This window comes from Panthera pardus, unplaced genomic scaffold, assembly GCF_024362965.1.
Source record: "Panthera pardus isolate Hobbes unplaced genomic scaffold, ASM2436296v1 HiC_scaffold_3, whole genome shotgun sequence".
Classification (NCBI taxonomy): domain Eukaryota; kingdom Metazoa; phylum Chordata; class Mammalia; order Carnivora; family Felidae; genus Panthera; species Panthera pardus.
The window spans coordinates 55029740-55054978 of record NW_026526876.1 but is presented as its reverse complement, the minus strand read 5'-3'; the positions used below and the strand labels follow the sequence as shown (position 1 = coordinate 55054978).

General features: G+C 54.4%; 1 protein-coding gene across 1 annotated transcript in view; it reads right to left on the bottom strand.

The window, feature by feature from the left end:
- Window positions 1–856: 856 nt before the first annotated feature.
- Window positions 857–25239, bottom strand: part of RTN4RL1 (reticulon 4 receptor like 1) — a 72742-nt gene continuing 48359 nt past the window's right edge. Inside the window, exon 2 of the mRNA XM_053892495.1 lies at window positions 857–3961. Within this exon, the coding sequence (XP_053748470.1) occupies window positions 2637–3961 (1325 nt within the window). The 3' untranslated portion in view covers window positions 857–2636. The remainder of the gene's footprint in view (window positions 3962–25239) is intronic.

Below are 25239 nucleotides of genomic sequence, written 5' to 3'. Positions count from 1 at the left end.
TAAAAAACATTAGCATTTCTCGTACTGACATTTCGCTTTCATATTACAGGACTAAGTCTTGAAAAAAAAAAAAATTAATAAAGTGCTCGGACTCGATTTTCCCACTGAGGGCCTTGCTGTCTAAAGTTGGAAATGAAGTCAACGAAATAACAACATCCTCGGGTTCCAAGGGACAGCTGGGCCCTGACACCGGCCTGGGTAAGAGCAGGCAGGCCACTGGAGAGCGGACGATTTGTTCTGCCGTCACCGAACTCCCTTTAGTGCATGTTTCCAGCTTTGGACTGAGGAAGATTTGTTCAGCCAGGCCTGAAAACACAGCCCTCCCCTCTTTATCTGGAGAACTGCCTCCTTTCTCTGAAGCAAGAGAGGCAGGGACAGCCTCCAGACCCTGTCTGCTGCCGTCTGGGTTGGTCCCTAGCCTCCTGGAAACCCCAGTGGGCCCCGGGAACTGGCAGCTCCCTTCCAGGCACTCCTGAGCCCCCGAACAGTCAACAGCTCAGGTGCCGCAGGTGAGGCTCTTGGGCACAGGCCAGGAAGGATCCAGGACCTGCCTGCTCCAGGGAGAGCCACAGAGATTGGGCTGACCCAGCGCAGCCAGAGTGTAGGAAGTGAGTCATGTCTGTGAGGGCGAGGGAAGGACCATGGAACAGAGAACAAGCGTGTGTGTGTGTGTGTGTGTGTGTGTGTGCGCTCGCACGCGTGTGCACGTGTGCATCCCAGTGAGTCAGTGTGCCCCTGCCCCACACGGCTCCTCCCACCAACAAACGTGCTGTGCCCGGCCAGCCTCGCCCACCCCACCAAAATCTGGGATCTGCCACCATTTCAGGAATGCAGGGTTAGGAAATGAGAAACAGGCTTCTTGTCCAAGAGAAATTTTATTATTATTATTTTTCTCTCTTAATTGGATTCAGTGTTTCTTGTTCCTCACACACATCCTCTCTGGTGGGGAATTCAGGTTTGTGGGAAGCTCAAAGGAGATTGTGTCTCCAGGGGCCCTGGCCGGCAGCGTGGCCAGACTTGACCAGAGCCACTGTCCCCTATTTGGGCTTGCCTGCTCCACTCCCTGCACGTCCCCATTCCTGACCCCTGAGTCTGGCCCCCCCCCAACCTCTGCCCGTCTCTGGGCATCTTCAGAAGGGCCAGGAGGGATGGGGCCTCCGTTATGCAGAAGTGCCTGAGATGGTTCTTGAAATGCCCTCTTGTCCCCCTTCTGCTAAGGCCACCTGATGCTTTCCCTCCTGCCACCTATACAGGACCCTTGCTGGGATGGCCATCAAAGAGCCTCAAGGAAAAATTCAGCAGCTGAGCCATGTTGGAGGCCTGGGCTCATGCCCAGAGTCTCCCTGGCCTGTCCAGACCGTTGCTGGCAAAACGCTAGGCTGACGACACTGTCCAGCCTGTTGGGCTAACACTGTGGATGCTTCCTGCCCGTCAGCAAAAGAGACCCAAAGTCCCTTCCTTCCCCTTCTCCATCAAGCCCGGCCCCCGGGCCTGGCTCCCTGATGTCCAATGAGCTGCTTCTCACTTCTCGCCCTGACGACAACAGCTAGCTAGTACGGTGGGGGTTATGGGATGCTCTGGGGCGGCAGCCGGACTTGTGTTGCATATAAAAACAAGGTGATGCTCTGAACATCTAAGAAGATTGGTCCCCTGAAGTGATTCTTGCTGCCTCCCCTTCTCCCTGGCCCCTCCCACTGACTCTTTGCCCTAGGCCCTGGCAAGCCCAGGTTACACGGTGACTGTTGTTGCCAGGTTGGGATTCTAGACAAAAAATCCTGTGACTCTTTTCTTGCTAGAAATCGCCAATACAATCCTTAGTTCAACAGATAATAGTTTTCCGTATAGTTTATAAACATGAGAAGACATACAGTCTGGTAGGGGAGTGGGGCGGGGGGCGGGGCTGTGCATTTGTGTGTATATATATGTAGAGAGTGTGTATATATAAGTGGACGTAGTTATAAAACTGCACCTCCTGTGAGAGCCTCACTGCACTTGACGCAGTTCTAAATTTCAGCCTCTGATGATCTTTCCTTTGGTAATTGGTTCTTGGAGCCCAGCAGCTAGGCCTGGGTCTGCCAGGGTAGCCTGAGACGTCAGGAATGAGGCCTTACCCCCGAGGGAGGGACTGAGGGTTGGATTTAGGGCAGGCTGACTACGCGGCCTCAGGCAAGAGCCAAAATGCCACCTGCTCCTGTGCTCCCAGGTGGCTGGTGGACCCAGCCTCTTGGGTGAGCCTCGTCTGTTCTCCTGAGTCCTGCTTCCTCCAGGAGTGGCAGGGGGCCCTTCAGACCTCTCCAATGACCGGGATTCCACAGAGCCCAGCTCCTGTGGGGCACCGTCCCATGGTTGCTAATGAAGGATTCGCTTTGCGTGCTTTAACCGCCTTGCTGGATGGGTGCTGTCCATGGGTGCTTGGCAGGGCCTGGCCGGGACAGCAGGGTGTGATGCGCCAATCCCTTCCCACTTGGGGCTGTACACTTTGGGTTTATAATCCACCGGGCAGGGCCCAGACAGCAGCCAAAGGCTTTACCAGCCTTTGCCTGAAACCCAGCAGATCCTCCGCTTGTTAAAAAAAAGAAAAGAAATTCTGTTCCTTGGTGGACATTGGCAGTGCTGGGTGCTGGGGCCTCAGGTCCTCAGCGGAGAGTGACCACCAGCCCCAGTATCCAGGCCAGGAGCGAGGCTCCCAGGGCACGGCCCGAGGAGGCCTGCTGCACCCCGCTGGGGGCACGGATGGGGGTCCTGCGGGCACACTTGCCCTTCCGCTTGGGCCGCGCTGTGGGCATGATGTCAAAGCTGAACTTGTGCTGGTAGTCGGGGGCGTAGTCCTGCAGCTCGGGGGTCTGCTTCCCGGCGCCTGCCTTGGACACCTGGTTGCGATTCCTGTGGCTGGTGCAGTTCTTGCCGGGCTTCCTGTAGCCCGGCCGGGAGCCCGGCAGATGGCCGTGCGGGTGGCCCTTGTCCCTGGCGGGGCCGTGGGGCGGGTAGTGTTCCTTGCGGGCGGCCCTGTCGGTGGTGGTGAGCGTGTGTGACTTGATCTGGTGCGGGGACGCCGGCCCCGTGCAGTTCCGGAAGTCCTCGGCCCTCAGCAGCTTCAGGTCCTGGCCTTGCCGTGACTCGGGGGACACACAGGGGACAGCAGAGCTGGAGCCGCGGAACCTCCGCAGCCATTCCCACAGGGAGTGCGCCCGGCAGCCGCAGTCCCAAGCATTCCCGTTGAGGCGGAGGAACTCCAGGGCGGCCAGGGGCGCCAAGCAGTCGCCCTGCAGCTCGGAGAGACTGTTGTTGAAGAGAAAGAGGGTGGTCAGCCTGCGGAGGTCGTGGAAAGCCTTGTGGTGGACCCACCGCAGCTGGTTCTCGTGCAGCAGGAGCCGGTCCAGGTTCACCAGCCCCCGGAAGGTGTCCTGGCCCAGGCTCCACAGCTTGTTGCCATGGAGAAACAGGTGGCTGAGGTTGACCAGGTCCACGAAGATGTCGTCCTGGAGGTACTCGATGTGATTGTCCTGCAGGTAGAGGTACTGCAGGCTGTGCAGGCCGCTGAATATGCCTGCCGGCAGGGCACTGAGCCCGCACTTATAGAGGTAGAGGGCGTGGAGCTTCACCAGGCCCTGGAAGGTCTCCGGGGCCAGCGTCCGCAGCTGCCGGTTGTCGCCAAGGTCCAGCTCCTCCAGGTGCACGAAGCCCTCGAAGGTGTTGGGGTCAATGTAGGTGATGTTGTTGGAGTAGATCCACAGGGTGACCATAGCGGGGCTGAAGTGGCCCTGCTGGAGGAGGGTGATGCGATTGTTCTGCAGGAAGATGCGTTCGCTATCCTCTGGGATGCCCTCGGGGATGGCGGCAAAGTTGTGCGCCTGGCAGCTGACCGTCATGGGTGCCGGGTAGCACACGCAGTCCCGCGGGCAGCCGCCGCCCAGGGGCAGCTCCCCGGCTAGCAGCAGCAGCAACAGTTCCACACAGCACCCTGGCGGGGAGACAGAGCACAGCCAGGTCAGGGTCGGCCGGGGGACGCGGGGGACAGACGGGGTGCGGGGCTGGTGGGTGTGCCACCCTCCCAGGCCAGGCTCTGGCCTGGCCTGCGCCGAACTCGGCAGTCTGGGACGGCAGTCCACTGGGGGAGGCTCCAGATGGGAGGAAGGCAGGGCTCAAGCCCAAGCCAGGCCCGCACCTGGCGTGAGATAACACTTGGGCCCTGCACCTGTACTGGGGGTTCTATTCCCCAGCCTGGGCTGCCCGCCATCCTTAGTCCTGCCCCCTCAGGCTCTGTCAGCCCTGCGGGGGGTGGGGGGTGGGGGTCACAACCCCAGGCCACAGAAGCCAGCCTCTGGTTCCTGTTCCAGCTCTGTCACTCACTCGCTGTTATCCACATGAACAGATAGTGGGGCAGACTCCGGGTCTAGCAAAGTGAACATACAGAGGCCTGAGGAGTCTCTGTATTTATTCTCAATAACAAGGCAAGCATGCATGCACGATACCAAAGTTCATCTCAAAAGAGGTCTCATTTACCATGCCTCCCGCATCCTCAAATATGTGACAAACTCTCTGGGCCTCGGTTTCTAAATAATACTAGTTGTCCCCTCCAGCGCCATGAGGATGTACTAAGAGGACCCATGTGTGTGGACTGGGGGAGGCATCATGGTGGCCAGGCTCTGCACCCCCCCCACCCCCCGCCAGGAGCTATCTGCTGCCCCCCATCAGGTCCACCTTCTGGCCTCTCCCCTCTCCCCACCTAAACTCCCAGGCTGTGGCTGCAAACCAGGCCTCGCCTCTCGACTGTCCCGAGCATTTCCTCTGTAGCTTCCCTCTAATTGGGCATTAATTAGGCATTCGTTAATGGATCCTTAAAATAATTTATTTTCGGATGTGTCCAGCCTGTGGTCGGATAATAGCCCCGTGCTCATTATCGGAGCAGCCTCATTATGGACGATCATCATTACCTGCCTTTTTCCAGGGTCGCAGCTGCCCCAGGCTGCCCGGCAGGCGCGCCGGCGTGGGAAAGACAGGCTCCAGGCTGGTAGAGCCCCACCCTGCAGGGCCCGGCAGCCACCTCATCCCCGCCTGGGTTGGCCTCTTGCCCGTCCCTTCCAGCTTGGCCAGCCGGGCCTCTGGGGAGAGGTCAGGGCTGCCGGCAGCTCAGCCGAGTCTTGCTGCCATCAGCGATGCCCAGAGCATGTAGAAAGAACCTGCCCTCCCGGCCGATCTCAGACCCGCCCCACTCCCAGCCTCACAGGGGCCACTAGGCCAGGCTCTGAGGCCCTGCTGCTGCCCTAGTCTGATGGTCAGGCTCAGGCAGGCCTAGCCACCACCCCCTCGTTCCTGGCAGAAATGGCATCGTAAATAAGTGACAGTTCCCAGCTGTTGGGAGTTATGGGCTCCCAGAGAGTGGCAGCTGCTTCCCGTCCCCCTGTAATCACCCGGCTTCCACCAAACGTTTCCAACATAAAAATCATCGCATATAATTTTGTTTTTGCATAATTGGGTTCGGTTGCGATTTCAGAGCAATTATGACCTCGGTGGCAGTGGTGGCGGTGGCAGTGCAGCTGTGAGGAACCTTCCTGGGCTGGGCTCCTGTGCTCCATGTGGCTCCTGCAGTGTCTTCAGTCACCACGACCATTGCACAGCCTGCAGGCTAAGCCTGAGGCTGGTGCCTCCGCAGCCTCAGTTTCCCTCTCTGTAACGTGGGTAGGAGATGATCGCTATGCTAGCCTGCCCCACGTGGAGGCTCGGGTCTGACCTCCAGGCCCCCCCACTCCCCACCTTGGTCTGGCAGGGGGTGTCCCAGCCCCGCAGGGGGAAGCAAGAGTGTGGACAGGGAGGGACAGGAGCCTGGACCCCAAGCTTCAGCTGACTCTCGGGGAGCCTGCCCGATGCCTCGAGCCACCGAAAGCCAGGGCTGGGATGAAGGCCCAACTCACACTGTCTGCACCTTCCACAGAGACTGACACTCCCTTTCCCTACTCTCAGCTCGCACTCCTTACCCCTGGCCAGGCTGCTGTCTCCCAGGGACCCTGCCCCAGGGAAGTGGCCCCTGCCCTGCCGCTCGGTGGGGCGATCACAGTGCTCACTGTGCTGAAAGGGACCAGGCCACGGCCATGCACCTGTGGTTGTGGGACACACACTGCCACACCAGACTCTGGGGGCGGGGGGTGAGACTGCAAAGAAAGAGGCTTTTCCTGAAGTCTGGCAGCAGAGGGACACTCACTGTGGGGGCAGGGATAAGCTGTGGCAGGCTCAGCACTAATACCACTCGACATTTGTGCAGCTTATGAAGTTTACAAAGTGCTTCTGCTTGCGATGCTCTGATCCTCAGAATTACTGTGTGGTCGTAAGGGGTTCTCCTGCCCCCTGACCTGATGGGGGCAGACGACCCTTCTCCCTGCTGTTGTGGCTATGTCTCTGTGAGGCCCCTGGGCTGGGGTTCTCTCAAATGTCCCCAGAAAAGCTGGGGGACCCCATGGAGAGCCACACCCTTTCCTTAGACAGGTGCCCCAGGGAATGTTGGGGTACAGGGAAACCAGGCGGAGATCCCCATTTCGGGGAAAAGCCAAATGCCCAAAAATCCAGGCCGGGGCAGAACGGCCAGCTTGTGAACACACTTTGGCAGGTGTGTTGGGTAAATGCAGGACCCAGGGCAGGAGCCACCCATTCCCTTCCTCCCAGAGGGTCCCAGAAGGAGGCAGGGGCCCCGGCCAACACTTGGAGCTGCTCTCCATCCTTCAGTACTGCCCAGATGCCAGGGACCCAGGCCAGGGAAGCTGCCCTTGCACTACCCCTGCCCCCTTCCACTGGGTGCTGGGGTGGGTCTCAGCTGAGTCTGCTTCTCCACCCCGGAAGCTGGTCACATCTCCAAGGCCCCAGACTAGCCCTCCCAGACAAGCTCACCCACCTCTGGCACCCCTGCCTGAGGCGGCAGGTGCCCCGGGTCTGGATCATCACCCTGCTGGGTTTCTTTCCAGGCAGGAGCTACAGCTTCTCCTGTGCCCCCTCCGTGTGCTGGTGGGAGCCCCAACCCACTGATTGCCTGATTAATGTACTAACACCGAGGCCGGTGCCTTTGCCGTGCATTTTAAGACTGCAAATTAGCAGCCATGTAAGTGTCTGAGGAGGAGCCTTGCGCCCCCTCCCATCTGCTTCCTCAGCCCCCTCCTGGGTGCGGCAGGGGTTGCTCTGCCTGAGGGGGCTGAAGAAAGCCAGGCTGGGCTCCCCCTTCCTCAGGCTCTCCTCCTTCAGCTCTCCTCCAGGGGCATGCACCCGGACTCCCAAAGCTCCTGCCCGCCCCCTCCCCCCTCCCCCATCTGAGCTCACCTGAGGCTCCTCTGCCTCATTCACTCCTTCCTCCATTCAATATTTGCCTCAAGTCCTGGAATGTCCAATGTGATAGGGCAAGGAGGAGCCCAGGGATGAGCCGGGGTGAGTCCTCCTGGGTTCATTAGCAGATAGGAGGTCTCACAATACCTGGCAGTCTGACCAGGTGCCGGGGCCCAGAGCAGGTGCTAAGGTGTGTGTGTGTGTGTGTGTGTGTGTGTGTAAGAAGCTCAGGGAACGTCCCTGCCGCCCCTACACCACCTCCTCCACTAAGCCCTCTGCTCCCCTGCCAGTATAGAGGATACACAGTAGAGATTCTATTGTTTACAAGTTCTCCTTCCTGCAAACCCCAAAACCCTTCACCCGCTGGGCAGCGGGTGAGTGGCCTGAGCATGGTCAGCACCTCACCCAGTCTATTCGGCAGCCCCAGATGTGCTTATGCATGTCCCTGTGGGGCTGGACCTAGCGGGGTGGGTGGGAAGGGCATAACAGGAAGAAGGCACAGTGTGTACAAAAGCACTGAGGTATGGAAACAGGCAGTGTGCCCACATCTTACCCCAGTCACCCTCAATCAGCCCCCAAGTAGCCAGAGATCCCAAAGAAGCTGTAACACCAGCCTAGGCTGGGGAAACCCAGGCCTGGGGAGGCCAGAGAGGTCCCCATTGGAACCAGCACTGACAGGACCCCTGCTCCCGTCCCACGCCAGATGTCTAGAAGTGTCTAGAATGGCAGGGGTCCTCAGCTTCCCCCCAGGAAGGGAGCTAACCAATGAGGACCCACTCCTAAACATGCACCAGGTTCTTTACATGGAAGCCCCATACTACCACACCACTGCAGAGGAAATGAGGCACCCGCAGAGAAGTGGCCCGCTGGCCAAGGCCACACAGCTGGCGAAGAGGTGGTAGAGCAGGCCTCACGCCCCTGACCTCAAATCCAGGAGCTCCAAGTTGCATGGGGCAGCCAGGGCAGCCTCATCTGACCTGAGTCAGACCTCATCAGACCTCCCCCTGACCTGAGTCTGCAACCTGCTGGCACCAAAGCGGCCACCTCTGTCAACACCCCCGCAGGGACAGCCCCATGGACTGGAATCCCCCCAAGGCCCCCAGGCAGGTCCCTAGGGGCTCTCTGAGCCTCAGAGACTTGTCAGCCATGTGGCCCATCCTTCCGGCTCCGCAGCCCACCCTCCCTCTGCACAGGGCCAGGCATCCCCTCCCTCCTGCTCGGGCCTTGCCAGCTGCTCCTCTCTAAGCCAATCGATGCTAACCAAATGGCTCTGCCGGTCAGATAACAGCCTAGGGCCAGGCTGGCTGTGCTCACAGAGCGACTGGCGCCCCAGGCCACTTGGCACTGTCCCTGCATGCCGCACCCAAGTGCAGGCCACTTCCTATAGCGCCCCCGCCCGGCCCAGCCCCGGAGACGAGGCAGCCAGCCTGGGCAGAGCAGGGCTTCCCTCCGCAGCTCCCGCTGCAGATGCCTGTAATCCACCTGCCTCCCCATCTCTCCGTCCATCCCACGCAATCTGTCCGAAGGTGAGCCGCCATTCCCCGGCCCCCCAGGCCTCCTCCACGCGCATCTTCTCCGTCTCAGGTGAAGGCGGCTCCTTCATTCTGGCAGCTCGGACGAGAACCTCAGAGTCACGCCGACTCCTCTCTCTCACCTCATACCCAGTCTGCCGGAAGCCCTGTGGGCTCAGCTTCAGGACATACCCAGAACCCACCCTCGTCTCCCGGCCACCACCCCAGCCTGGGCCGCCATCATCTCTTGCCTGGCCCATCGCCATAGTCTCCTGCGTGGTCCCCGGGCTCCCACCCCTGCCCCTACATCTCCACTGACACAGCAGCGGAAGTCTGAGTCAGAGCACGTGGCGCCTCTGATCAAACCCCCTTGGCCCCATCGTGCTCAGTAAGACCTTCTAGTCCTCACTGGGGCCCTGGCCGCCACCTCTCCTCCCTCCCCCAGCCTTTTCTTCTCCCTCTTTTCACGTGCTGGGCGCGTCCTGCCTCCAGCCTTTTGCTGCTCTCTCCTTCTGGAGCACTGCCCATGCTCCAGGATACCCGTGGGGCCCCTGCCCTCACCCCAACATTGGGGTCTCTCACAGAGTCACTTTCTCGGTCAGGCCTTCCTTAGCAGCCTGTCTTATTTATTTTTTACATTTTTTTAGAGAGAGACACCACAAGCTGGGGAGAGGGGGAGAAGCGTAGAGGGAGAGAGAGAGAGAGAGGAAGAGAGAGAATCCCAAGAAGGTTCCATGCTCAGCCTGGAGCCTGATACGGAGCTTGATCCCACGACCCTGGGATCACCACCCAAGGTGAAATCAAGTGGATTGCTCAACTGACTGAGCCACCCAGGCACATCCCCAGCAGCCTATTTTAAATGGTCTCCTTCAGTTTAATTTTCCTCCCTAACATTTATGCTCTTCTAATAAAGTACATCATTTATTTATTTCTCTTGTTCCTTTTCTGTCCCCTCCCACTGACAGTGATTTTGTCTGGTATGTTCCCTGCTGTGCCCTAGGGCCTAAAACGGTGCCTAGTACAGTCATGTTTTTCTTTCTTTCTTTCTTTCTTTCTTTCTTTCTTTCTTTCTTTCTTTCATGTATGTTTATTTATTTATTAATTTACTTATTTATTTTTGAGAGAGACAGAGAGTGAGCAGGGGAGGGGCAGAGAGAGAGAGGGGGAGACATAGAATCTGAAACAGGCTCCAGGCTCTGAGCTGTCAGCACAGAGCCCGACACAGGGCTTGAACCCACAGACCTTGAGATCATGACCCGAGCCAAAGTCGGATGCTTAGCCAACTGAACCACCCAGGAGCCCTGCTATGTGTTTCTTTTAAGAAGAAAACCCTACGGGGCTCCTGGGTGGCTCAGTCGGTTGGGCGTCAGAGTTCGCTCAGGTCTGGATCTCACCATCTGTGAGTTCAAGCCCCGTGTAGGACTCTGTGCTGACAGCTCAGAGCCTGGAGCCTCCTTTGGATTCTGTATCTCCCTCTCTCTCTGCCCATCCCTCTCTCTCTCTCAAAAATCAGTAAACATTAAAAAAAAGAAGAAGAAGAAAACCCTAGGCCAAGGGCCTGGCTCATAGTAGGTGCTCAATAAACATAGTGGTTTCAGTACTGAGGTCTCTAATAAGAGTAGATTGGGCCTTGGCTTTCTCTGGAGGGCCCTTGGGCGATCACAAGGGGACAGATGGTGGGGAGCACTCTGCAGGGGCACATACACATCAGGCCTGTCCAACACGTGGGGCAGGTGATCAATGCGGCTTTGCCCAGGACTCCGGATTTTCAGTGCTAAAACCGTAAAGTCCCAAACAAACCAGCACAAGTCAGTCACCCTACCTAGGGCCAAATTGCACCACCCCCCGCCCCACAAAAAAAAAAAAAAAATCTCTGGGCACAGGCAGGGGAGGGGACAAGCAGGCAGGTATGAAGCAGGAATGTTCTCCAGGCACCCACACCCACACCTCAGGTCTAGTGCCTGCAGCCCCGGAGGCAGGCCTGGGCCTAGACAGAGCATGCGTACATGTGTGCACATGGGTTTGAGCACGCCTATGCACATGTGTGCTTCTGTGCGTTTACCTGTGTGTGTACACGGCCAGGTGTGCACGTGTTCACAGCATTTGCGTAGGCGCATGTGTGTATGCAAGCATATGTTTGTCTCTGGACGCCACCAACGGGCTGGCAGCCTGGGCCCTTTCATCCTGCAGCATCCCTGAGCTCCGGTCCAGAGAGAGGGCCCGGGTCTGTGATATCCCCGTCTTATCTCGGCACTCACTCTTGCTTTGCCTTTAGCTCCCGCTCTCCTCCTGACGTGCTGCATTACATCCTTACTCTGGGATCACTCCTGGCTGGGAAGCGGGCGGCCCCTTACTGGAACAGTCCTTGGCTTCCATCTGCCGTGGCTAGCCCCCTGCACAGGTCCGGCTGGGATGCCACGCTAACTGGGCTGCCGCGCTCTCAGGAGGCCTCACTGGAGCAACCAGGCTCCCCATCTTTGCCTTGCTGTGTTTGCCACCTTCTCGATGTGGGGTGCCTCCCTGGGGGGGGCGGGTACCCTGGTACTGCCTGGCCTTGGGAGCAGCCCCACCGAGAGACATTTCAGCTGGGCCACCTCGGACAGGTCACTAAGCTTCCAAAGCCTCAGTTTCTTAGTCCGGGAACTGGGAGGCAGAGCACCTGCTTTATTGGGTGTTGGAAACACTCGGGTAGGCTGTGCCCCTGAACTGTAGCCCAGGGCGAGCTGTAGAGGAGGCATTTGTGAGGGGGAGGACTGTGTGCTCTCCCCAACCCCCAGCGGACTCTGGACTTCACCACACCCACCCTGGTGTTCTCGGGCCCCAGAAGCCTGGCAGAGGGACCTGCGAGATGGGACACCGGGTCGAGGCTCAGACCCAGGTTCAAGTTCCCTGCCAGGCCTTGGCTGTCCCCAGGACACAGCGGGTGGGTATGGGATCTTGACCCCTCTACTTTGGCCTTTCTCCCAGCCCATCCCTCCCCAGCTGGAGCTGCCAGCTCTGTGCAGAATGCCCAGGGTATGTGGGTTCTGCCTTTACCTCGGGAAGTCCCTCTGGGGCTCATAACATGTGTCCTCTGTTACTCAGATTTGCTCCTCAGTTTGGGAGCCCCAGAATCTGGGCAGTGGCAGCTCAAGGCAGAAGGCCAAGGGCCTCTGAGAGCCAGCTTTTCCCAGGAGGTTTTGAGAAGGGTCTGCGTCGTGCCTCCTCCCTCCAAACCCTGGAGGCTACCTTCCTTCCCTCCCAAACCACAGCAAACTGTGGACCCACCTGCACCAGACAGGCTCACCGAAACTGGAGTGGTATCTTAGGTGTATTTGGTGGGGCAGGTGAACTTCTGTGGGGATGGGACTGTCCCCAGGGGCAAGTGTCTATTGCCTGCCTGGGGGACACTGAAGGGAGGTGAGGGAGAGAGAGTAGGGGTGGGGATCTACCAAATCCTGAAGGCCCTGGCACTGGGTGACACAAAACAGGAGATGGGACCCAGCCTTTGCAAAGCAGGCGCAGAAGTCTCTTCCAGGAGCCTTCGTTCCTAGTTCCCAGAACAGCCACCCTTTCCTCGCTGGCAGTGAAAGAAAGGCATTCAGAACTCACATCCGGGCTGTGGATCACCCTGTTCTGGATCTGTCCCCTGACTTCTTCATTCATTTGACAACAGCTCTGTGCTTGGTGCTGCAATAGTAGGATCCAGCCCTTTCCCTCACGGAACATACACGGAACCTACACGTTCTAGCTGGGAGATGATTAAGCAAAAGGAAACAGACAAGCCCAAACGGACAAAGGGTAGTTGACACTGTGGACACAATGAGGGAGTTAAGACGGAGACAAATGGGAGGGGAGGAGGCTGACATTCGCTTGTGTGCTCATGAAGGGCCTCCCTGAGCAGGGACACCTGAGCTGAAACCTAAAGGAAACGAAGGAGCCAAAGAACAGAGGGAACAGCAGGTGCAAAGGCCCTGGGACAGGACCAAACTTGGTATAGATGAGAGAAGAAGGGAAGGGCAGGAGATGCCGTTAGAAAGGCAACAGGCAGGCTTTGGAGGGCCTTGAAAGCTTCAGTTGAAGAGTTTGGATCTAATTCTGGGTGTGGCAAGCAGCCACCGAAGAGCCTGAAGTGGGAGCAATATGATAGAACTTGGGCGGGGGGGGGGGGGGGGGGGGGGAGGGCTGCTATTGGAGCATGGATTAGAGGGGAGCCAGAGGAGGGGCAGAGAAGCCTGCGGTTGTCATCCGTGAGAGATGTGGGGGGCCTGAAGGGGGCGAGGCCATGGAGTCAGAGAGCAGTGGACAGAAGGAGAAATGTCTAGGATGCAGAACTGGCCGGACACACGGGGGACCAGTGTGAGGGACAGTAAGTGGGTCCAGAGGATGAGGGTACAGTGAGACTGGAGGAGCCTGGGAAAGCAGGGGTAGGGGCCAACAGGAGCTCCATTGAGGATACACAAAGTCTGAGGAGACTTCCAGAGACATTCAGCTGGTGGCAGCTGGATGTCCAACTGGAGCCCAGAGGCGAGAAGCACTCTTGGGACTCATGGGCCTAGAGATTGTATTCAAATCTGTGGGAATGGATGAGGTCACCTGTGAGAGTCAAGAGAGGAGATACAGGATGGAGGCCTCCAGGAACACGGTTCTAGAATGTAAAGAAGGCATGGCCCGTGGCGTCAAAGGAAAGCCGGGGCATGCGGTGTGACCGAAGCCGAGAGTGTTTCAAGAAGAAAGGTGGCCTCTGCTGAGAGGAAGGCTGTGAGTGTTTACGTGAGGACAGAGAGGTGCGGTCCTCTGGCAACATGGGGGTGATTGGTAATGCCAGAAAGTTCCTTTCTGGGAGAAAGTTCGGGACAGAGTACATACTAGAGTGGGAGGAATCTGTGGGGAGACTGCACTGTGTCAGTCAGGACAAGTTAGGACACAAGAGGCCTTTGGGGGGAGGGTCTCAGTGGCTCACAACAGAGGCTGGTTTCTGGCTCAGGTGGGACAGCAGGGGCTCTGCTCAGGGATCTGGGCAGAGAACACATCCTCTGCCCAGAACCCTGCCTGTCTCGTGGCAGTGGGGACAGAGGACATGGCCAACTACTGCGTTTGGTTTCAAGCAGGACATAGCACTCCTACTCACGTCAGTCACATGGCCCAGCCTGTCCTCAGATGGATAGGGAAGAATACTGGGGTGGGGTGGGGATGTCAGGGAGCACCCAGAGGCCACTCATTCAGAAACTTGGCTATGAAGGGGGCAGAGAAACAGGGCAGCACCTGGAGGGGCGTGGGGTCCTGGGAAGTTGTTGTTGTTTAAAGTTTATTGATTTGGCGGGGGAGGGGGGAGCATGAGTGGGGGAGGGGCGGGGTGGTGCGGAGAGAGAATCAGAAGCAGGCTCTGTGCTGACAGCAGAGAACCCGACGTGGGGCTCAAACTCACAAATGGTGCGATCATGACCTGACCCAAAGTCTGATGCCCAGCTGACTGAACCACCCAGGTGCCCCTAAAACTTATTGTTTATTTTGAATGAGGGGGAGGGAGGGGCAGAGAGAGAGAGAGAGGGAGAGAGAATCCCAAGCAGACTCAGCAGAGCCTGACGCAGGGCTCGAACCGACAAACCATAAGATCATGACAAACCATAAGATCATGACCTGAGCCAAAGTCGGATGCTCAACAGACTGAGCCACCCAGGTGCCCCAGGTGTTTGTTTTTTGAAGAGAGAAGAAACTAGAGCCTGTTTGCATGCTTGTAGGCATGATTCAGGAGGAGAGAGAGGAACAAAAACTGAGGCAATAGGAGTGAGGGGGCCAAAGCAACAGACCCAGAGCAGCGCTGAAGGACTACCTCTCAGGACGCAACAGGAGGGAATCCCATATGTTCAAATGACAAGATGATGGAGTTAGCCTCCCAGGTTTCTTTTCTCCCTGAAGTAAAAGGGAGTCATTAGCTGAGAGCGAAGGTAGGGAGGAGGGTGGGAATTTGAAGAGAAAGAGGTCAGAAGGAGGCAGGATTCCATTTGGTGGGAAATCAAGCTCCCCCAGTCACATGAGAGGTTTGTGGGGGACGAGAAGGTAGGTGTTTGCAAACACAGCTCTCCAGTGCCCGCTCCCCTGGCCTCAGCCCAAGTCCCCCTCACCTCCTGCTGGACTTGGGGGCGATTGGCTCCTCTGATGAAGTCTGCTCACGTCACTCCCTGGCTGACAGACCATGCATTAGTTCAGCAAACATTCACTCCACCCCTTCCTACGGGCCAGGCAGCATGCCAGGAGGGCACTGGGGACAAAAGACCCAGTTCCTGGTTCCCAGGAGCTGGCAGTCTTCCCCCAGGTGCCTTCAGGATAGTATGTTGTGGACATCTGTCACTCCTCTTGGCCACCCAACTGCTTAAGGCTCTTCCTGAATTTGGGAGATCTCCCAATTTATATAAATGAGTCCTTCCCTCCCTGTGGAAGCTGGAAAGGTCAAGTCCTCACTTTCCCATCCTTCCTGGAAGATTGGGCAAGGCCAGTAACCCAGACTTTGAAGTGGGAGTTAGCGATGCAAATAAGCATGGACCTACAAGGACAGAGGCAGTGGCAATGACAGAGCCAGTGGGGCAGCGGCTATGATAGGAATATTGGAAATACAAGCTGGAGGTGTCTGTCTTTGTTTGGGGCGTTGCTCCTGTCTGTGGAGTCCCCAACCCTCTGGGAGAGTCTGTGGGTTACTTTTAAATAGATGGGCTTTTTATTTAAATTAGTCAAGGCTGGATGTCTGTTGCTTGCAAATAAGAATCCTCACTGATGTGAGGTCCCTCCAGCTGAGCATGGCTTACAAGTCCATCCATGGTCTGGCTCTGCTCCTCTCATTCCCGCTCTGCCCCCTCATCTCAGCTCAGGGGCTTTCTGCTCCCCTCTCCCTGCCTTCTTGGGGAAGCAGCTCCCCAAGTTCCCTTGGGGGACCACCCCTTCCCCACTGCAAGTGATTCAGGATTCAGTCAAGTGGCCAGGCTCAGACAAATTAGACTGTCTTCTAGGAATTTCAACCCGAACTTGAAGCCAAGTGACTCAGCTTGAGCTGTTTCACCCAGGTGGGTCCATCCGGAGGACACTGCCTAGTAGTTTTTCCACCAAGACTTCCAGAGCCACCCTGGTTCTTGCCCTTCCCAGACCTGGGTTGTCCAGCTTCTTCTTTGGGTCCCATTTTCTTTCTGCGGTGGTCCACCTAACATCCCTCTTCTTGGCTATGGGGATCCAGATTTCATTCAGCTACCAGGTAAACATATACTCTAGAGAAGCTGGGTATGGAGGGAGGGAGTCTACTTTATTAGGCTACTCCATTGTCAGTGATTGGTTGAGATAGGAGCATGTGACTCCATTCTGACCAATGAGACACAAAGAAAGTCAACTGAAGGATTTGGGGGGGAGGGGTGTGTGCGTGTCTTTTTCCTCTTGAGAAGGGACACAAGGAAGGGGCGTTCTCTTCCCTGCCTCTGAGTGTGAGTGGGTGAAATGCCTGGTGCTGACACGCTATCTCTCGGCCATGAGGGGACTACCTAAAGACCAAACCAGTTTACCAAAAAGATGGAGAGAACCTGAATCGTAATGACTTTCTTAAGTCAATGAGTCAACCAATACTGGGATTTCCAACCATTTTCTTTAATTAAAAATTTTTTTGTTTAAGTCTATTTATTTATTTTGAGAGAGAGGAAGAGCATGAGCTGGGCGAGGGGCAGAGAGAGAGGAGAGAGAACATCCCAAGCTTAGGCTCCGCGTTGTCAGTGCATAGCTGGACAGCTGCGGTGCTCGATCTCATGAAGTGTGAGATCTGACCTGAGCAGAAACCAAGAGTCAGACGCTCAACCCAGGAGCCCCTCCAAACTTCTGATAGGACATAATAAATCTTGTTTTAGTCATTTTTTAAATTTTAATGTTTGTTTTTTTTTAATTTTTTTTTAACGTTTATTTATTTTTGAGACAGAGAGAGACAGAGCATGAACGGGGGAGGAGCAGAGAGAGAGGGAGACACAGAATCGGAAGCAGGCTCCAGGCTCTGGGCCATCAGCCCAGAGCCCGATGCGGGGCTCGAACTCACGGACCGTGAGATCGTGACCTGAGCTGAAGTCAGACGCTTAACCGACTGAGCCACCCAGGCGCCCCTGTTTATTTATTTTTGAGAGAGAGATAGAAAGGACAGAGAAAGAGGGAGACAGGGGATCCAAAGCAGGCTCTGCGCTGACAGCAGCAAGCCCGGTGTGGGGCTCTAACTCACGAACCATGAGCCGAAGTCAGAAGCTCAACGGACAGAGCCATCCAGGTGCCCCTTGTTTTAGCCGTTTTGAGGTGGGTTTTCAATTACAGCCCCAAAACACCTTCCAATGGGTTCCTCTTTTGCTTAATCAGTCAGACTAGATTTCTCTTGCTTGCAACCAAAGAAGTCTAACTTGTGTACCTGTCACACACATGACTTGGCTCACACGGGACCTCTTCCAGGAAGCCTCCTTAGACCCTCCACCCTCCTCAGTGCTGCCTCCTTTCAAGGCACTCACCAGTGTCTTAAAGTCACCTGCCTCCAGCACTGGAGGTGTGGCACTGCTGGGGTGCCCAACTGGTACATGGAACTCATCCATATGTGTCTGGAAAGTGAACGAATGCGTGATTTAGCTGATGTAATTCTAGCCAAAAGCCAAAGAAACCAGGTGCTTTCGTTAGCTGAAGCAGCTTTATTTTGGGTAGATGTAGATATACAATAAGTTTTAGCAGCCACAGGATCCCAGGCACCTCATACCTAAGAGGATAAATGAGTTTACGGGGCATTTCAGGCCTTGCCTCACAGGCTTTTCCCTTTTGACCCCTCTGCAGAGTGCCTCCTGATCGGCCACTTAAGACACCCTGCAGGGAATGCTTCAAGTGTATTTGTGGTGTTCTGTGTCTTAATCTGAGCAGTAGACTCAGAGATGTTAGTTTTCTTATCCTCTATACCTTAAACATACTATATTTTGATGCATGCATTTAATATTTAATAAAAGAAATACATCATAGAGGAAAAAAAAAAAAAAGACACCTTGCAGAGTCTAGCTAAGAATCTCAGGTGCCAGGCCTTGACTTGCCTCCTCCCTGCTGTCTTGAGTCCCACACTTTCTCCAGGGGCCTACCTCCAGCTGGCCACTTACACATTTCAGCCTCTAACCCCAGGCCAGGGAGCTTTGACCCAGGTAGAAGCGGCACAGGCTTCCTGGTGTGGTCCCCAGGAACTATTTTTCCCCATAAATTGGTTGGTTTTTTTTAGCATTTATTCATTTTTGAGAGACAGAGCACAAGTGGGGGAGGGGCAGAGAGGGAGACATAGAATCGGAAGCAGGCTCCAGGCTCTGAGCTGTCAGCACAGAGCCCGATGCGTGGCTTGAACTCACAGACTGCGAGATCATGACCTGAGCCGAAGTTGGATGCTTAACCGACTGAGGCACCCAGGCGTCCTAAGTTTTTGGGTTTTCTTTTTTATGGTTTTTTTTTTTTTTTTTTTGAGATGGACAGAGTGTGAGTGGGGGAGGGACAGAGAGAAAGGGGGACAGAGGACCCGAAGCAGGCTCTGTGCTGACAGCCGCAAGCCCGATGTGGGGCTTGAACTCACGAACCCTGAGATCACAGCCTGAGCCAAAGTTGGATGCTCAACCGACTGAGCCACCCAGGTGCCCCATAAGTTTCTTTTTTTTTTTTTTTTTTTAAGCCACTCTTCGTCATTTATTTTAATTTAAAAATAATACTTGCCAACTGTGGAAAATGTGGAAAGTGGGGAAGTAAAAAAGGAAGAAAAATCATCACAACCCCATTAGCTTTGACAACCATCGAGAGTGCCTTGCTGTGCCTTCTTCCTGTACTTCCTTCATTTATGTAGGGATATAGAAAATTTAAATAAAAATTTTATTTAAAGCAATAAAATTGGGATCATGCTATATAGGAGCTCTGTTCTCTGCGTTTTCTGCTTAACTTAGATCATTCATCCATTCAGCAGCTCGCCAGGTGCCTTCCTCTGTGAGGCTCTGCACTAAGGCAGCCACGGGGTGCTCAGCAGGCAGAGTGACCCCACCCTCCAGGAGAGTACAGTCTGAAACAGATACTCATCAAATGGCCACATCCACATATGATCACACTCCAAAAGGAGAAGTATAGAGAGAGAGGTCCGAGGAGCTATGAGGAATGTGGGGGCCCCCCTTGTCAGTGGGAGGGGGAAGGCTAGCAGACTCTCAAGATTGAGAAGGACTCCACTGGGGGGTGGGGAGCAGGATTCCAGGCAGAGGGAACAGCATGTGCTGAAGGCCCGAGGCCAGAGAAAACACACAGTTTAAGTAACAGAAGAACGGTGTGGTAACAGGCATGATTTGTAGGGGCTGCGGAGTATCCTTCTGTTTGGACAGACCATAATTTATCTGTGGAACATTTAGAGTGTTTCTCATTTTTCATGGTTATAAATTATCATGGCAAAATTGGTAACATTAGTTGCCTCCTGGGAGGGCTACCAGAAGCTCGGGGACTAGGGGCACCTGCAGGGCTCAGTTGCTTAAGCAGCCAACTCTTGATTTTGGCTCAGGTTGTGATCTCACAGTTCGTGGGTTCAAGTCCCACATTGGGCTCTGTGCTCACACACCCGAGCCTGCTTCGGATGCTCTGTCTCCCTCTCTCTGCCCCTCCCCAACTTGTGCGCATACACACGTGCTCTCTCTCTCTCTCAAAAAAAAAAGTTAAAAAAAAAAAAAAAAAAGAATAAGCTCAAGGACTAGGGAGAGGGGAACTTCACTGTATACCTGTCAGGAACGTTTGGTTTATTGCCATGTGAATGTATTTATTGATTCTTTTAAGAGTCAGTTAAAGTAAATAATGTTGGAGTGAACATCTTTGTGTATAAAGCTTTGTCTGAATTTCTCAGCCTTTCCCTAAATCACATTCATTGAGCCAAAGTCTTTAAGTCACCTTCTGGACAGTTTTGCTCACAGAGCCTTAAGTGCTATACCCAGAAGACCATCAGCCTTGGGGACTTTCAGGGACCCCACACTTCCCCATTTGCCTTCCCAACTAGACTGAGCTACTCAGAAGAGACAAGAGCTGTGTGGTTCATATGGAGAAGAGATCTCTGGGGTGGGGAAGCAAAGGACAGGAATGTGTGTTGAATCCCTCCTGTGTTGGTCAGACCCACCCATAACTGGGGGCACAACACACATTCATTGAATATTCCCCCAAGAACTTATTACGAAAGTATTAGTATCTGGGGCACCTGGGTGGCTCAGTTGGTTAAGCATCTGACTCTTGGTTTTGGCTCAGGTCACGATCTCGTGGTCTGTGAGTTCGAGACCCGCTTCAGGCTCTGAGCTGACAGTGAGGAGCCTGCTTGGGATTCTCTGTACTCCTCTCTCTCTCTGCCTCCCCCTCTCAAAAATAAACAAACATTAAAAAAAAAAAAAGTATTAATATCCCCATTTTACAGTCAAGAAAAATAAGGCTCAATAAAATGTGGGCATTCACCCAAGATGGTGGAGCCGGGATTCAAACCAAGATCTCTCTTTTGAGGCCACTGCTCTCTCCCAGGCTCTCTGCCAGCCTCTTTCCCTCCAGCACCCAACAGGCAGCCCCCCTACCTCCCGTGAACTGTGTGCTTGCTCCCTTGCCAATAACTTCATTCCTGCCCCCGTCTTCATTATTTATTTTCTCTCCTGGTGCTTCACACTCATGAGGCTGGGAAAATGGACGAGGCAGATGGGGAAGGAAGTGGAAATTCTGTGTAATACCATCATCTGTATTACAAAACTTGTCTTAAGTGCCAGCCCCAGGGATTTGCTGGAGTTGGTGCGACAGAGGTGGGGCTGAAGGTCAGATTAAATTGGACTAGTAACCCCAGGGGGATACTTGAAAGAGGTTGCTAAAGAAAGCGTTTCCAGCAGGAATGCTAGCGGCTGAGGCAGCAGCGGGCAGCATGCTGGCCGGCCGGCTGGGTCAAGCCTGCTTAACGGGGCTTGGTGGTGACAGGCTTGGGTTCACACGTCCTCCCCCGGAAACCTGGAATCTTGCCTTTTCCCCCCCAATAATGAGTTGGTATAAAAATGGATCTTGAATAAAATCGTCTGCAGTTTTCAAATTTCAAACTGCATTAGTCAAAATATATCAAATTTCCGTGTACTGACTTACCACCTGCTCAAAATCTGATCCTTTTTCAGCTGGAATATATTGAAATATGAATCACCTCTCCTGAGAGGAAAAAGGGAAAAGCAGCCGAGGGAAGGCCCTTTTAAAATGTGCTGGTGGGTGAACTGCACTTGTGTGCTGCTTTGGGCTCCCCCAGCCTCCCCCAGCCTCCCCTTGGCAATGGTTGCTGGCTGGTCCAAGCCCCTCGGTTACTTCCCCGTGACACCTGGTTTCTTGCTCAAACCCCTATGCTCTGGGCAGTCTATGCCGCATGCTACACAGCATGATCGCCTCAAGTCCTCAGCCTTTAACAAGTGTCAACCACGGGAGCACAGATGCACCACACAGGCCGATCAACAGTCATATTGCTGAATCCAATAGTGATCCTTTCGTCACTCCCTCATCCGCTCACACTCTTGAGAGCACTGGACACAGCTGGCCCTCCCTTTTGGAAGCACTGTCTTCTCTTTACGTCAGAGACAGGGCTCTGCCCTTTCTTCTCCTACCTGGCTGGCCGTTCTTCTCGGTCTGCTCTGCTGGCCGTCCCTCCCCTGCCTGGTCTCTGCATATCCCGATTCCCCAGCACTCAGCACTTGGACCTTCCAAGGGTCCACATCTATCCCTAGCATCTATCGGGGTGCTCACCCAGGCCCAGGTGTTAAGTACAATCTCCAGGGGGGATGAAGGCCGAGATACACGTCTCAGTCCGGAACCCCAGACCAGCCCAGGTGACATTACCACGTGCATATCTGACAGGCAGCTCCACCCGACGTGCCCTGAAGGTGTTTCCCACACAGGCTTCCCCATCCTAGTAACTGACAACCCCATCCTTCTGGTTGCTCAGGATGAACATCATTCCATGTTCCTCCTTTTCCTCTGTTCTCTTTTCCTTTAATCCATCAAGTCCCGTTTGTTCTAGTCTTGAAACGTCTCCCAAATCTGTCCACATCACTCGACCCCCACTGCCGGCGCCCCATCCCAAGCCGCCATCCTCTCTCCCCTGGACCGCTACAGTGGTCTTGCTAGCTGGTCTCCCTGCTTTTATCTCAGCTCCATCACCACCCACAGCCCACATCACAGCCACGAGGATCTTTGAAAACAGTAAGAGCTATCATGTTACTTTCCTGCCTGAAATCTCCCAGTGGCTTTCCACCGCACCAAACAAAATGCAAACTCCCTACCAACCCAGAGCATCCTCCTGACCGGCCCCCACCACCTCTCCAGCCCCACCCTGCACCATTCTCACCTTCACTGGCTGCACCAGCCTTCCTGTTCCTAGACCACGGCAAGCTCATTCTTTTGCTTTATTTTATGGTAAAGTACACATAACATAAAATGTACTATTTTAACCGTCTTAAAGCGTATGATTCTGAGGCATTTAGTACATTCACAGTGTTGTGCAAACATCACCACTATGTAGTTCTAGAACATTTTCATCATCCCAAAGAGAAATCCCATACCCATTAGCAGTCACTCCCCATTCTTCCTCCCCCCGGCCCCTGGCAACCATTAATCTGCTTTCTGTCTCTGTGGATTTACCTCTTCTGGATACTTCATACAAATGGAGTGATACAATATGTTTGTCTGGGAGTGTGAGCACTGACTGTTCCTGACCAAACAAGGCCCCAGGCCCTTGCAGGACCACCTCCTTCTTCTTCACATTCAGGCCTCAGCTCAAACATCACCTCCCGGTTTAATGCAGATGCCCCTATCAGCTCTGGTCCCCCCCCCTTTTTTTTTTCTCCTAGTCCCTCTTGATTACATAAGTACCCTGCTCTATTTCCCTCTTAGGGCATAACACTCACTGTGAGCGTCTTGTTTAATTATTTGTTTACATGTTTATCGTCTTCCCCCTTGCCTGCCTGTTCGCTGTGATGTCCCCAGCCGCCAGGACAGTGCCGGGCACCCAAGAGGCGCTTTCGGGGCAATTATCTGTGGATTGAATGAACCAGGGCACTACCGGTCCTGTGATGGAGTGTCTACAATGCTATGGAAACGTGGATGAGGAAGAAAGCAAGCAGTGCAGCCCTGAGTGGAGTCCCAGCGGGAAGGCAACCTCCAAGGGCATTGGGGGGTGGGGGGTGGCGGAAGGGGTAGGACATTCTGGTAGAAGGAACTGCACGGTCAAAGGCCTGGAGGCACGAGAGAACATGTCCAGTTTGGAGGCCTGTGCTGTCTTCTCTAGTTTGCAATTCGTCCCCTGACTGCTTCCCAGCCTCCCGCAGAGAAGACATCATATACGGCTGGGTGTTGGTTTTGATACAAGATGTGAGGTCCTGGCAGGGAAGAAAGGGTGGAGTCTGTTTCATTTGTTTCTCCCACCCTGGTTTCAGCATGTGCGGGACACCCTCACAGACACAAAAGAAGACAGACTGGTTCCAGGTTTTCTGATTTTGGAGTCACCCTGCAACCACCTTTAAGAGAGACGGAAAGGGGCGCCCGGCTGGCTCAGTTGTGAGAGCATGCGCCTCTTAGTCTCAGGTTGTGAGTCCGAGGCCCACACTAGGGGTAAGAGATTAGTTAAAAATAAAATCTTTAAGGGGCGCGTGGTTGGCTCAGTGGGCTAAGCGTCCAACTTCAGCTCAGGTCATGATCTCGAGGTTTGTGAGTTCAAGTCCCGTGTCGGGCTCTGTGTTGGTCGGCAGCCTGGAGCCTGCTTTGGATTCTGTGTCTCCCTCTCTCTCAGCTCCTCCACTGCTCACATTCTGTCTCTCTCTCTCAAAATTAATAAACATTAAAAGAAAATAAAAAGAAAGAAATCTTTGGGGCACCTGGGTGGCTCAGTCGGTTAAACGTCTGACCTCGGCTCAGGTCATGATCTTGCAGTTTGTGAGTTCAAGCCCCGCGTTGGGCTCTGTGCTGACCGCTCAGAGCCTGGAGCCTACTTTAGATTCTGTGTCTCCCTCTCTCTCTGCTCCTTCCCTGCTTGTGGTCTGTCTCTTTGAAAAAAAATATATATATATATTTTAAATAGATAAAATATTTTTTAAAAAGAGAGAGATGGAAAGGTGGGAGAACTCGATGATGTATATTATACATTGTCAACTGTGTTTTGAGGATGGGGGGGCCTCTCAGGAGGGAAGCAGAGCTAGGATGGACCTGTAGCACCCCCATGGGTGCCCTCCTCACTGCCCTAATCTTTCTGGACTAGGCCACTGTCCCCTCTAGGTACTGGGTTGTCTGAGAGCCCTGTGTCTTTTATTTCTCCTGATCGAATCAGGCCCAGCTGACCCAGGCCCTGTGGCTCTGGGAGTCCAGCTGAGCTCCCAGGAGGAGAGGCCCTTCCCCAAAGCTAGTAGGCTCAGGAGGGCAAATTCAATTGTGTGCAAGGCAGGAGCCATTAACCTGTCTGTGGACTTTGGTGCTCCCACTCCCTCTCCCCTCTGTCAGCCGGCCTGTCCAGGCTGCCTCTGCCAGATTCCAGCCTCCCACCCTCCCAAGGGCCCCCTGCTGCCCCTGGTCTGTTCCCAGCCTCCTCTGTCCCTCAGTGCCCCATAGCTCCCATCACCCCTGCCTCTAGGGTCAGAGTGGATTTTGAGCTGAGGAGGAAAGCCAGACCATGAGGAATTCAGCCCCTCCTCAAAGACAAGCCAGACTCTTTGCCTTCCCACCCCTCAAACTTCTGAGTATAATCTGCCCCTAGAAGTCCTTATGGGGGCACCTGGGTGGCTCAGTCAGTTAAGCGTCCAACTTCGGCTCAGGTCATGATCTTCTGGTTCGTGGGTTCAAGCCCCACGTCAGGCTCTGTGCTGACGGCTCACAGCCTGGTGCCTGCTTCGGATTCTGTGTCTCCCTCTCTCTCTCTACCCCTCTCCCACTCACGCTCTGCGTCTCGTTCTGTCTCTCAAAAGTAAAAATAAACGTTAAAAAATAAAAATAAAAATAAAAATAAATAAATAAATAGAAGTCCTAATGGGGAAGAGGCCCTGGATGCAGGCTGGGGCCATCTGAGCAGAGAACTCTGAAGTCTCAAACACGTGGAGTGTGGTTTAGAGCCAGCTGTCCAGTGCACTGGCTGCTACCTACATGTGGCTTCTGAGCACTTGAAATGTGGCTATCTCACAGGCTTAGTTCAAAAAAGGCTTGCTATATTGATTACGTGTCGAAACGATACTACTTTAAATATATTGGGTTAAATAAAAATAAAAATATCTTAAATGAAGTTCACTTGTTGCCTTTTCCTTTTTTCATGTAGCTGGTAGAAGATTAACAGTACCCGTGGCTTGCATTTCTGTCAGCACTGCTCTTGAGTGATGGGCACGGGCTCCAGGTGGGCACATCTCCACGGACTCCTTGCCCTTTG